At 39.3% G+C, this 14,402-nt stretch overlaps 1 protein-coding gene across 5 annotated transcripts in view; it reads right to left on the bottom strand.

The window, feature by feature from the left end:
- clec16a (C-type lectin domain containing 16A) overlaps window positions 1-14,402 on the bottom strand; it is a 30,735-nt gene continuing 16,333 nt past the window's right edge. For 4 of the 5 annotated variants that reach the window (XM_061699827.1, XM_061699828.1, XM_061699831.1 and 1 more), the window contains 13 exons: window positions 13,446-13,557; window positions 13,266-13,366; window positions 12,073-12,192; window positions 11,871-11,980; window positions 10,461-10,505; window positions 9,479-9,529; window positions 9,241-9,369; window positions 9,000-9,120; window positions 6,611-6,762; window positions 5,373-5,577; window positions 3,208-3,378; window positions 2,985-3,122; window positions 1-2,293 (listed from right to left, as the gene is read on the bottom strand). In XM_061699827.1, the coding sequence (XP_061555811.1) occupies window positions 1,716-2,293; window positions 2,985-3,122; window positions 3,208-3,378; window positions 5,373-5,577; window positions 6,611-6,762; window positions 9,000-9,120; window positions 9,241-9,369; window positions 9,479-9,529; window positions 10,461-10,505; window positions 11,871-11,980; window positions 12,073-12,192; window positions 13,266-13,366; window positions 13,446-13,557 (2,033 nt within the window). In that variant the 3' untranslated portion in view covers window positions 1-1,715. The other variant, XM_061699829.1, reaches the window with a different exon arrangement.

Here is a 14,402-nt window from a genome sequence, read left to right as displayed (position 1 = left end):
TGTTGTTAGGTAGAATAATTTATTGCAGCTCTTTATTTATTCCTGTTTCAAAATCATTAACAATACTTACATTTTTAAAAGGCAGAAGCATTTACAGCGCTCACACACACGCACATACACTACAATCAGAGACAACCTCATGGCAGCTTGTCATGGCATTTTCAGGTAGATGTTGCCAAGGCGACACATCTCTAAGATGGAGAACAAAAGTGCCTCCAGATATTCCAGTGCCTAAATGCTCTTTCTGCCAGATTTCTTTAAGCATACCCTCACGATTACTGCGGTGCTATTCACAGCAGCAAGATGGGGGTGGGGGGTAATATTGCTCTAAATTTCTCAATTACTAAATCAACTGTAAATTGATGATGAACAAGTCAGATGATGGCACAGAAGATGAGAGATGGAAAGTCAATAATCCTTGTTTTTACAAATAAAGCCTTAAGACAGAAAGCTCTTTTTAGCTTTTATTTGCTAATGTCGCAATTGGAGGGAGAAGCTGTGGGTTACATTTGTCTTTGACCACAAAAACCTTTCATCTTTTACTGTTTATTGCAGTTATAAAGATCTGCTCAGCAAAAACAAGCTGTTATGTTAAATAATGGGGACTTTGCTAGTCACTGTAAGCAGGTCTGATGAGAATATCGTTTGAGCGGTAATGTGTCATCTAGTGATACATTTTCAGATATTCTTGCCATTCTTATCTTGATGGTTAAACTGAGCTCAGGTCAGCTCTGTGAAGGAGAATTAAGCAGATACATTCAATGAAAGATGGCTTCATGTGACACAAGGTTGGACAAAAGACCAACTTGTTAAACCACCAATTAAACCACTTACAGTAGCGTGCTGCTACAGTGTAATCTTCATTCTTGCTCTTTCACATGACAGGCTTATGATCTAACTGTGTCTGCCGGCTTCCAAATAAAGCACACGACAAGGAATCATGTGAAACTAAAGATTACATTTGCAGATATGAGTGATAATACACGCTCAACCGTCTTTAACTGTTCCCCAAAAACTTATAAATGCTGCAAGCACAATCCAGGAAGTTGGCTGAGATTTTTATTATTCTTTTTTTTTTTTTTTTTTTTTTTAAATAATCAGATTCTATATCTCTAATTCAAAACTGTACCTGCAGGGCTATTTTGAAACAGAAGTGCAACATTAGCGTACTGCAGCTTACTTTCATACAAAAGCAACTAGTTCAGTGGGAAATAATGTTATTTCACATATGGGCTAATTAAGACGTAACCAGCACACATACATCCACGATGAATCCTTTGAGCCTGCACAAATACAACAGTGCATAAAAAGGCTTGTGCAGCAATGTGTGTATATATTTTTCTCACAAAAATTCAGTGGCTATGTGAACATGAGACATAAAAAATAGATCAGATCTTTTAAAATCTCACATCAGCAGCAGTAACGCATGTTACAATCCCATCATTCAGGAGTAAAAAAAAGCTGCTGGTTACACACTTTGACGCGTCCTAGAACTCATTGTATGCAAAACCGATGAACCCAAATGTGCTTTGAGCCTTCCATCAGTTCCGTCAGTGTGTCTTGATTTTCTTTGTGTGCAAACGGAAAGACTGACGTCACACACTACTTGCAGGTTGCAGCATGAAAACAGCCCAGAGCCAAACTGGGTGATTCAACATGTCAATGTAGTCTGCATGAGTGTGAAATGGTTCAAGTGCACCAGTAATAATGTGTTGTTAGTCCAGTTCGGGTGAGTCGGGTGTTTCCGTGTGCTTTTCCACATCTTCTGTTTCCGCTAAAGATTTTGAAGCTCTCGCTTCCTCCAGCTGCTGTGAGTTCCTCACAACGGAGCTCTTATCCTCTGGCTCATCTTCACCCAGTGGATCCTCTATTGCGTCATGGGTGGCTAGGAGTGCCTCCGTATTTAGATCCTCTTTTACCATTCCATCTGCCTCTGTGTGCTCCATCGGCGAGACTTCCGCCTCCTGCTCTCCTTTCCCTTCTTCCTCTCTCTCTTTATCACTCTCCTCATCCAGTCTCATGAGAAGGGAAGCAGGGGCAGCGAGGAGATTGGTGCAAGGGTGGAGGTGCGGCGAGTCCGCAGGGGGCAGCAACGTCAACGATTCCACGCTCAGCGTGTCGGTGTTGCTGTCGGTGAGGAGGGAGATCGTGGGCTGGGAGGCCGGGGTGAGACTGGGGGCCAGTGTCGGCGGCGGGACTTGGGTCGAGGGGGCGCTCGATAAGTCCACAGCGCCTACCTCTCCTTCTCCGCATGCTGAGGAGGGAGGGGTATTCTCCAAGAATGTGCAGTCATCTTTGGGTGGAAAAAGGGACCATTTTATTATTTCAGATGATGGCTCAGTTGATGAGTCGCTTTCATTCTTTCTCTTTGTCTTCCACTGGGATTAATAATGGCGGCCAGAATAAGGCTTGAACACAACAAATTAAAAAATACTGCTGAAAATGTGCTTGCACACAAAAGCAGTATTTCACTTTTCTGATTAAAATATAGTTAAAAGAATATCAGAGGGGGTTTCCGCGACTAGGCGGGGGCATTGTGTTGAAAAAGTTTCCAAAAATTATTCCCCCCCCCCCAAAACAAAAAATCAGTCAATAAAAAACACATTTTCCGACAGTTGTGAAAATGTAAACATTTAAACATAATAGTTAAACATAATCAGCTTCAGAATAAGTCTCTAACATAGAAAAATGTGGAAAACGTGAAAAAAGTGGTGTGAATATTTTCTGGTGGCACTGTATATGCATTGAAAGGCTTTGCTTGTTTATACCGATTAATTCATCTATATTTATGGGTGTGAATTCTATCCGATGCTCTGCAGGCATGGGGAAGCAGAGGAAATAAAGCCTCACTGTTGACTGAGTTGAATGAGAAGTGTTTTCTCGAGTAACCGCTATGCCCCAAGAGAGTTTCGGCCCCTTTGTGCTCCCATGTATATAAGTGTGTCTCTACATTTGTAAGAAATGTATGTGCAAGACTGTTCTACCTGTGGGGCTCTGAGCAGAAATTGTGCTCGTCGTAACAGAGTCGCATCGTCCTGTGCTTCCACTCCCACTGGAGGGAGTTGAAGGGGAGGAGAGAGGAGAGGGGGTGTGTTGTGATACACAGTGAGCCACCGCAAAGCCTGTGAACGATGCACGTATACATTAACATACAGATGCATGAGACACAGATTATCATGAAATCAAGGCTGAACACCACAGCGTTACCTGGGACTTTATCAACAGAGGCGAAGAGTGCTCTGTTGGCCGTGGGGTCATTGGGCGCTCGTCTCGACTGCTCATAAAAACGGAAAGGGAGACCGCTGGGGGAGGCGTGGGCTGTCTGACCGAAACCCAGCACCTCTGTGGTACTTGGCTGCACAGGCAGGTCCAAAAGAGCTTTGTGATGAGATGTGACAGAATGTAAAAGGTACAGCAAATAAACTCCAAATGTTTGTGGTTGCTAGAAAAACTCAACTCACGTAAAAACAGAAGGTAGAGTTTGCAGTTAAAAAACAAACAAACAAAGACTTTTTGTCATATATGCTAAAACTATCTGCTTGACCTGACAGCAGAATATTATTAAAATGATATTTTGAAAAATCATCCCTCTCTGGCCCCATTTTATGCTTCTCATTTAATTTTAATTATTATTTTACCATTGGGCATGGTGAAACAAGAATACCCAATGAGAGACTGTCCAGACAAGAGGCATAACCGAATAGTCTGTCAATCATTTGCTCACTCGCACCGCCGCTCATGGAATCTTGCGGGGACACATCGCAGACACTCACAAAGGAGACTATTATAGTTTCTTGACCGGATTATATAACTATGGTTAGCAAAAAAAAGTTAAAAATAAGGAATTGGACAGCTCTCTTGCTAGAAAAATCATATGTAACGGTGGTGTCCTGTACGCAGACGGTTGCATATGGAAGGCTGCATATGGCTGCAACCTCCGGCGCCGACATCACCGTTCTCACCGGGTCGTCAGGTAAGTTGATCACATCTCTTATATTTTTAACTGATTGTACATTCTAAAAAATACAAAATTAAAAGGGTAACACTTTGTGTTTGACAATACTCCATCATGAATAAGTAATGCTGGCAACATAGCTGCCGTGCACGTGCATTAGTGAACTGAAGTGTTTCTTTGAGCATAGATGCGAGGGGGCGGGGGCAGGGATTGAAATCAGGCTACATTCAGATCTTGCTAGTTTTTGGTGCCCAGTAAATGTAGCAATCAAGTCATTAGACTGGCGAAACTGATTGTAAACTACCTCATCTCAAGCAGTGCATGGTCAGTGGGGATGTGCTTTGAACTAAGCTCCTAAAAATCGATTTTGTAAAAAGATAAAATAGATCATCCTGACAAATAAACTCAAATAAATCAATAAAAACGCAATTCGGCAATGTCTGTGAGTACTGTTGATTGCGTTGCTGTTCCTTGTGTGTTAAAGCAGTTGTTTGAAGGTTTATAATTATCTTAACATCCAGCCTTACTGTAATGTACAACAACAAAAAAATCGAATTCCAATTGGTCAAGTGAGCTTAAATAAAATTTTACTCTTTGAAAACCATTGACAAATTCATCAGAACTGAAGAAAAGTATACAACTTTTGGCCCATACTGAAAGCCTAGGCATCGTTATAAACACGTTTTTCTGTGTTGCAAATAAAACTGTGACCGGTGTTTTGCAACAACAACAACAACAAAAAAGAACATTACACCAGAGCAGTTACAGTGGCTTCTGAAGCCTACGAATGAATGAATGAATTTTACCATTAGATTTTTCAGGGTAGTGAAGGTTATAGTCGTTAGTGGCTCACTTTTATTATTTTATAGTAAGTCACATAGCCAATCGCATCCTCCTTGATTAGAATGCCGCCAAAAGTTTAGAGCTCAGACAATCAAAAGAAGGATGAAGACGCGACTAATAAAAATTACCACTGTTTATTGTTACTGGTTAAGTCTAGTTTGGAACAATCCAAACAAAGCACATCAGGCAGCGGATGTTGAGCAATTCTAGCTTAGATACAAAATAAGACCGTCTTAATTTATCTTCCAAAACTTTAACAACAATTTATCTTCAAAACTTTCACAAAAACAAACAAAAAACTTTTTTTTAGCAACATGACAATGTGTAAACAGAAAGTACACTACAGAAAGAAATAACTAATAGTGCTACATAATGAAATAATATGTAATAGGTACTCTAGGTGTGACCAAGTACTAAAAATGACCTGACTATTAATGGGGGTTAGATTTGATTACTGTGATTTAAATAATGGAAGTGATTAAGTGTTCTTTCACTTTCTGTACACCTCATGTGATTTCATGTAAAAAGACTACTGTGAGGTAAAATAATGATGTTAATGCTGATGCATTCTCACCTGCTATTCTCTGCATTTTCATCCGTCGGGCCTGGATGCGACCTTTGGCCAGTCTCTGCTTGGCAATGATGCAGCGGATGTGGTCGGCAAAGATGAAATTGGCCTGTAGGATCGGCAACGGCTTGGCGTGGGGGTTTGAGCTGGGCTTATGTATGACAATGTTTAAAGCTCTGCTGTCATCTTCAACGCCAGACACCTGCATGTCCTAGTGGTGGAAGAAAGATATAATAGTATGCGGAGAACAGGCGGAGAAGGCCCCTAACCAACAAAGCTTCAGTAATAGCTGTTCTTCCCACAGAGGTTAGAGATCATTATATGCCTGTGAGTACTGTTGAATGCGTTCCTTGTGTGTTAAAGCATTTGTTTGAAGGTTTGTAATGTAACCATGACATTATGCTCATTATTGCAATTGCAATGCCATTAGCCCCTTTCAGCATTAAGGTATTTCAATTTCATGAGACAATTTTTTTTTGGGGGGGGGGGGGGGGTCATTGGGTTGATCAATTTGGTGTTTCTATATAAAATGTTGAATTTTCTTTTATTTTGTGTGTCAGTTTTACAGTAAACTTCAAATGAGGGTGACTAATATAAAGCTTGAAGCAGGCAAGCTTTGCCTCTTATTGGGAGAAATGTGCAAGTGAGAGACTGAGAACGGCCACGAAGGAATATTTAAATAATAAGTGCCTTTTAATATGTAAAAATGCTGTAATAAGTTTGATAAAGGCTGTTATTACTACTGAATTCCCGCCGCCACCCCCAAAAAGTCAAGAAACATTTTACCGAATACTACACAGAAATGTACAACCAATCAATAAAACTAAGATTGTTCACATCATCATCATATCATCTTTTATATTCACAATGGATGCTGCCATTGATGTATGACATCTGAATTCAATTGATTTAACCTGCGAACATATAACCGCTATCATGCAAATGCATAGGTACTCTAAGTAACAGGGATATCGTCAGAATCATGTGACAACACCAGAGCCATTTGATTGGACATTTTCAGGGGTACTATGGCAACGTGGCCCATTTTTTCCTCCTGACTTCTGATCTTCTTCCAGATTTAAATTTCTATGTAGGACAATTTATTTAAAAATTTAGAAATTAGTGTGTTGAGTATTTTAGCACTTTTTAATTACATGCAAAGAAAACTGAATCAGGAAAAACGCACCCTTTCTTTTTGAGACACACAGAGGCATACAGACACAGAAACACTGCGTTTCTCCTACCTGCAATAGGCCGGCAAACTTGACGATACCCCATCCAAGGCGTTTGGTTTCTGGTTCGACCAAACTCATCTGATACACGTCTACAGAGAGGAACCTTTGAGCCTGGCCGCCATCTTTACTGACCACCATACATGCTATTAAGTCGCTGTTATCTGAAAAACAGACATAGGCGTATGGTCAAAGTGAGACTATGAAGTGAACCAACTTAACACAACAGAGACTATAAAATATCACTGACACTGCCTTGGAAAACAACTCAGAACAGAGGTAAATAAATCCTGTGATTTATCCTTCTTGGATGTTATGTAAAGAGGTAATTTTGCTGGACACTCACTCGTGTGACGCTTGCTGCAAGAGTTCAGCACAGTGACTAAGCAGTCTGTACTCCAGACACACACACTTTGAAAGGACAAACCATTTCTACCGCAATGACGAACGATGAGTTCAGCTCTCGACAGTCTTACTTCCTTTTACCCAAAAAACCTACTGCTAAGTATAAAGGTTACCTCGTGCTAACTCTGGTTTTGGTTTTCTCACCTCAGTTGAACTGTATATAAAACACTATCTATCTTAGTTGGTCTATATACTGTATATAAAACAGTAACTTCAGACTGTCACGTGGCATTCCTTTGTAGACTCACATATGCCCCTGCTTGTTAACGTCTCCTTTATTTGCAGTACCCAAATACACATTTTTAAGTGTGATTAATATCTTTTTGATGCAAAATAGCTGTCGCCATAAACAAGCTGCTCAATTAGGAAAACTGGTCGTAAAATACTGAATCAATTGAATTTTAATAGTAGCTGTAGCTGGAGAGGAAAACTCCACCCATCTGCAGTTCCTACTGGACTTCCAGAGAAGGGTGCAGTGGGTCAGTTAGACTTGCAGATCCTTGATGAAACTTATATTTGGACATTGGATGACCTAAAAGCAACTGAGAGGTGAGGTGTCACTTGAACCTTTAACACACAAAAACAAACAATGGAGGTCCTGTATTCCCTAAATGTGACCAACAACTACAAAGCCACCACATGATACATGTTAATTCATAAGAAATACAACATGGACAATTCACCTCATTACATAATGCAGGAAAATTAATTATATTCAGGACTAGTTCTTGTTAGTTTCTTTTTTAACTGCTGTGCAACCTTCCTCTATAAGCAAATCTATAAAGACTAACAAAAATGCAATACAGAATTAACAATTAATCCGTTGCAACCACAGAATGTTATATTTGCCTTATTTTGATTATTGTGTGGTTAAAAATAAATACTGTGCAATATAGAAATAAGTGAAAATCTCTGATGATGAAACAACAGTGTGTTCGCTAGCAATTTACTGTGCAGTGCCTTAGTCTTTTCAGATACAGTAATGTTTACATTCACTGTACTCACTGCCGCATAAACATCACTGGCTCCATGCTTAATGTATCTTTGTTTTTGTTTTTTTGCAGTAAACGGCCGACAATGACACATATATGTGTGTGTGTGTGTGTGTGAGTGTGTGTGTGTATATATATATATATATATATATATATATATATATATATATATATATATGTATTATATATACACACACAAACATATGTGACATGCACAGCTGACGTCACGTAGTAAGAAAAAGTTTTCTCACTCTTCACATCAAAATTACTGTAGTGGGAGCATTTGTGAGTGTGTGCGTGTGTGAGACTCACTCACTTTCACATTTACGTACATGCACGCACACACACAAAGCTGCTTTCTTTGACCACAATCGGCAGTGTACTGAGAATGGCGGACTTACGTTTTTGTGCTTACTGTATTGTGTTGGCATCTCAAGTCTGCACTAAGTTGCTGATTTTATGTGTCTTCAACAACACTAATATTTAAGTTATTGATTCATGGCGATGGCATTGTCCTGTAACTTGTGTGGCTTGCATTACCAAGTAATGGGTACGGTTAACCTAATGCTTTTTTGTACTGTGAATAAGTGTATGTATATATGTGTGTGTGTGTGTGTGTATTTGTTTGATTTTTATAGGTTATAATGCTTAAAACAGTGAAATCGTGCATTTCTTTGCACTTTTATGGTACTACACCGCCAATGTGCATTGTGGAATAAACAATCACTTCCCAATCCCTTTCTTCTATTTGTAGAAAAGAAGAGCGGTCTCGGCTCTTTGTTTGAAATCACCAACTACAAATTAATATTTAGTGAGACACATTGATGATGCAAAAGTAACTACTGATGGTTTGAAGAAGTAACTGTAGTCTGACTATTTTCCCAGGGAAAGTAACGCGTTACTTCGCTCGTTACTCAAAATGGCAGATTTTTGGAGTAACGCGTTATACTTTGTAACTGGATATTACACAGAGTGACAATTTAGTGTTTGTATATTCAACTTACTGAGGTCTAAGACATCATCAGTCTTAATAAGGTCTTCGGGTCTGGTCAGAGGCAGCTGTGTCTCTGGTTCTCCTTGAAGCTGCAGTGATAGTGACCGGAGCATGAAGAACACACGTATGGCCTGAGGGCAGAGATAGGACCCGCACAATCACAAAAGAGAGATGTTACCAGTAGATAATACTGTATTTGAGATACACAGAAACAATAAAACCATGAAGGGATTTTATGTGACTAGGAATACCCTGCGTGTCTTTTCTACATCACCACAAGGCAGCCTCTTGACGAAGTCGATGCCAGTCAGAGGTGTGCCAGTGGGTGGCAGCAGTATAGAGGCATCCATCATTAGATACTCCACATTCAGCGGTTTACTCTGAAATCATCAAGCGCCGCAACCGGACACACTTTAACAACACCAAGAATGCATTTTTCAAACAGCAGGCATTTTGTTTGTGATGAAAACAAAACAAAAACTAACGCACCGTCATGCTCCTGTATTCATCTTCAAACATGTCCAAAAAGATCTCCTCGCCCTGCAATTCATACATACTTTAAATCTAATGTATCAAAACACACCATTATTCTCCACAATAAAGTTGTGGTTTGTTTAAGTCTGATATAACAGCGAAGCTGCACTGTTTTTGTCTGGTGCTCAGTTACTGCATGAGTGCTTTTCTGTTCATGGTGATCTCATGGTATGTTAACACAGTTACACCAAACAGACTAAGCATTACTGAAAATTAAAGAATTGGCCAGTATTGTGCAGAGTCCTGCCCTTTTTAAAGTTTCCTTTTCTTAATCATCATGGACTATCTGTAGATTATTCATGTAAGGGAGGTGTTTGAGCTGATGTATTTACTAGGGAGTGGGTATCGTAAAGTAACTTAAGATACAATTTTATTAGTTTTAGTTGTATTAACTTCTTGCAAATGAATCATCCAAAAATAAAACCTGATGCCAGGTACGGCACAAGTCTCTTATTTGTTCCTCGCAGCTTTTGAAGACAGAAAGCATTCTTATAGTATGGTATTTTAAAATTTCCTTTGTACAGTCTAGATGTGTGTGAGGTAGAAAATAGGTTAAAGAAGATATCGAAAATGACTGCCTGCTGGAGTTTTATAGGTTATAATGCTTAAAATAACTGTTGTGACTGAGTCCAAAAGAGAAGGAAAAAGTAAGCAGGGGAGCGAACGTAAAGGCAATAACTGTAGAAATTGATGCATACCCATAAATTTTACTGCCATCTCAAGTGGTGAACATCAGACAATGGTGTTAGGGAAAGGTGCATGCTTCTGATTGGCTTCTAATACAAGCTGTATAAAATCTGAATTTTTGCTGTTCATTCAATTCTTTAGTTATGTAATATTGTAAACGGTGCTTTACTTTTCAGGTTAGTGGTTTATCACAGTACTGTAATAAACTGATCGATGGTGTCCTAGTATGTGTGTTTGGTTGCACATGCACCTTGTAAAATCGCCGCAGTAAGTGAAGACTTTCTTCTCTCGCCCCCTGTATACATGAAACACAGAAAATGTCAACCAGATGCAAATGATGCGCAAAGCACATGAGCACATCAGTTTCTTACATTAAAACAATTTACAATACAGTATATGTAGTGTACTTTATATAACTTTTTGTCAAGAAATAAACAATTGTGTGCTAATGTGAGTGCGAATGGTGGTTGTTTATATTTGCCCTGTAATTGGCTGGCAACCAGTTCAGGGTGTATCCCGCTTCTCGCCCGAAGATAGATGGGATGGGTTCCAGCACGCTCGCGACATTAGTGAGGATAAGTGGTACGGAAAATGGATGGATGAATAAACAATAGTACTAAAAACATGTCTCATATTTCTAGCATAATCGAACTGACTGACGTGCAACATGTTTTACCACAGTTGGATTATTCGTGTTCAAACACATCCACCATCACACGTGTCACAAAACAAGGGATCTCAGAGGCTTCAACGTTTCTCAGCTGTGAAATCAATGAGTGACAAACTAGTGCATTTTTTATAATTTATTTTCCTACACCTAGCCTCTCCTGCAACTGTCTTCAGTTTATGCTTGTTCTTGGGATATTTTCCCTTGAGTTTTGTGATTGACTTGGCCATTGCATAACATTCCAGTTCTTTGCGTTCAGAAACTCTTTGGTTGCTTTCGCAGTATGCTTCAGATCATCATCCAACTGCACTGTGAAGCGCTGTCTAATGAGTTTTGAAGCATGTGGATGAATTTGAGCAGATAATATCGCCCAAAATGCTTAAAAATTCATCCTGCTACTTGTGTCAGCACTTCCATCAGTTATTTATGGACCTGACTGTATGATAATATGTTTACAGAGGTCTGTTTTGATTTAAAAGTTACCATCTTCACCCAAGTTGTCTCGCACATTGTGTGTTATTATGCAGTTAACGACATTCTTGGAGTCTTCTGTCCATTATATGTGTCACTTGCTAAAAAGCCCAAAGTTTCCCAAATTATCACACAATTAAACCTGATCTTAAGAACCACTAACGAAAGCAACATTCTTAAAGAGAGTGAAACAATTACATGGATGGCACAAACACACACCTGCTTCCTGTCAGTCAGTGTAAGGAAAAGAGGAAGGATGGGGAGATAATCTTGAAATGATAGCAGAGGTCATTTCAAAACAGATGGGGAAAAAATCTTCAAGTGCTGAGAACTGCAGGTTAAATTGGAGGTAGATACTGTTTGTCGAGGGATGGGCGTAACTGTATTTAAATAAAACAGTGACCTATGATAAATATTAATCAATTAAATTTGGTATTAGTGACACATTTTTGTTGTTTTAGATAAGAGTCTATTTCTGCATTTATGTGTCACACCTAGACATGAATGTCATGTGCGTCATACCTCCAGACAGGCCAGATGAACATCTTTGATTATACACGGACTTCCAGACAACACGGACTGCTTTAATAAAAGACAGCTGAGCTCCAGAGTAGCCAGACGTACTCTACCATCTAAACACAGAAAAAACACATGAATGAAACATGAGCGCATGTTAAAAAAAGCCTGTCATACATGTTAGCAATGTCAGTAATGTGCATGTTACCTGGCTGTGCTGCCTGGCTCATTACTCTGATCAACCTCTCTGCAAGTACTAAACTGTAGGAGCTTCTTTCCTGGTCAGGAACTGGCAACTGCAGTCGTTCCAGAAGGTCACGGTTTATACCTGAAGAACGATAAGGAGGGAGTAAATAAGATAAAAATAGTTAAGGAATAGATATCGGCCAGAGCTCTCATTCAAATAAATAATCAGTTTATAAATTAATCAATTGGGTGTTATCTGGAGCCTTAGTTCCCATCACAATTATAACTCTCCATTTTAAGACATTTTAGACACTGCTATGCTGCAACCCGCATGACCCAGAGCATAACGCAAAGCTCGGGTTAAAGGTCATATAAGTTAATGTAAAAAGGAGGGACATCCAGTTCTTGGTAAGGTCAGTATTGTGCTGTATTTTCTCCACTCGATGATGACGGTCTTCTCTTTGTTCCATGGTATAGTTGATGCCTTGGAACTTCTTTTGTACCCTTCACCTGAATGATACTTTCGAACAATCAGAAAAATCCCTGTGATGCTGTGGAGGTTTTCAGCGGAACATGGCTTGTGCTGTAAGATGTGACGACAAAAATGCAATGAAAGGCCTACTAGAGCATCTGAACTTTATTTGGGGTTAAGCAGAGACACTTGGTGGCAGGTGTGTGTGCTGCCTCCCATTTAACATGAGATTGAAAGTGATTAGGTAATTCTGCATGTGTTATTGTTTATTTTTATTATTATTCTTTGCTTTTAAAATCCTACAAAAATGAAATAATCAAATTACCAAGTTGCTCCCATGTAGAATGGATAGTGTAAGCTCCAGCAAACATACGTCTTTTTCAAAATAACCTTTATTACTGACTTAATTTGTATTCATTTTTACATACCAGGTTGCCACAAAGTATTGTATCGATACACTACATTGCTGTTGCCTACACAGTATTGAAATACCAACATATCAATACTGTCGGTTTCTCACGCCAGTGTAACTAAAGATTTACATTTTGACAGCAAAGCTATCTAAAAACTGATGCGTTGTCATAAAATCCTGTTGAATTTGTGTACTTGTCCTGAACTGAATACATTAGAAATGTACTTTTCTGCTGCTTCACCGTGAAATGTGTGATAGGACTTTGCCATTTAGAGCAATTGTAGAAAAAAAGGCATGTATATGGGAATACTAAAACTGAATAAAGGACAACCTTTGCTGTGTGAAACTGCATAGAGAAGGCAGAGGACAAACAGGGCGTGGTAGTCATCACTGGTGCAGTCTAGGGCACTGTACACCATTTCTAAGAAAGGCCTGTGGAACCAGAGAGGATCAAATCGCATACTTCTGCACTTGTGGACCACATCATCCATATGCATGTGTAAATGTGTACCTGCTTCTCTGTGTGTGCGCGCGGGTGGCTGCTGCGGTCTTCTCTTCATCCGTGATGTTCTGCTCAGTCAACTCCGACACTTTACATGTCTCCATCACCACCATCTCTATTTCTGTAAGCACAAGCACACACTGTTGATCAACTCATAATATGCATGATGGATTTTTAAACTACTCGTTAACTCAAAGGGACATAAATACAGTCTAAAGGCATTTCCCTCTTCACTTCACTGATGATTGCTTCATTCACCATCTTAATGTTTGCAAAAATGTTTTGTTTTTTTAATGTGGGATTGGAATCTGCACCTCCATACGGCTATGAATTAACTATTTGATTTCCAATCAATTAATACTGTATCATGCAACCAAGAAAGCCTAAAAAGAATTCATCAGTCATCGTGAATAAGGACTTAGACTTGGATGAACAGTGGAGCCTCTTTTTTTGCAGCACTTATCAGCTCAAACAATAGGTTTTCAGAGAAACACAATGTGAAAAGGAGAATAATATACAGTACTATTAAAGTTAGGACAGTGTTTTATTGTTTGTAGGTTATATTATGAATAGTTGTTAACATACAATATGTCTACACTATGACCATAAAGAATGTTTGACCGCAGAACTGATTATTTCCCTATGGAAAAACTGTTTCCAGTGTGCCGCAATGGATTGTGCTTGTATTAAGAGGTTCCATTGTATTGGTATTTAACTGAAAACAAACACATGCAAACAGAGCTAGAGTAAGAGACAGGTGGACAGGTGAGGAGCACAGGATGGATGATATGTTATTGTGGAAGTTGACTTCTAATGAGAAGGAGTTGATGTGTGAACAGTGGTCACCATGGGGAAATTAAAACGTGCCAAACAGGGGAGGCAGGAAGGCTTCATCTCAAAACTAGGCAAAGAGAATTTATTAATGACATATATTTTTGGTCTCGTTTCTGAAGTGCTTTGCTCTTA

This window comes from Phycodurus eques, chromosome 16 (assembly GCF_024500275.1).
Source record: "Phycodurus eques isolate BA_2022a chromosome 16, UOR_Pequ_1.1, whole genome shotgun sequence".
NCBI classification, from domain to species: Eukaryota; Metazoa; Chordata; class Actinopteri; order Syngnathiformes; family Syngnathidae; genus Phycodurus; species Phycodurus eques.
This window is presented reverse-complemented; position numbering and strand designations above follow the sequence as displayed.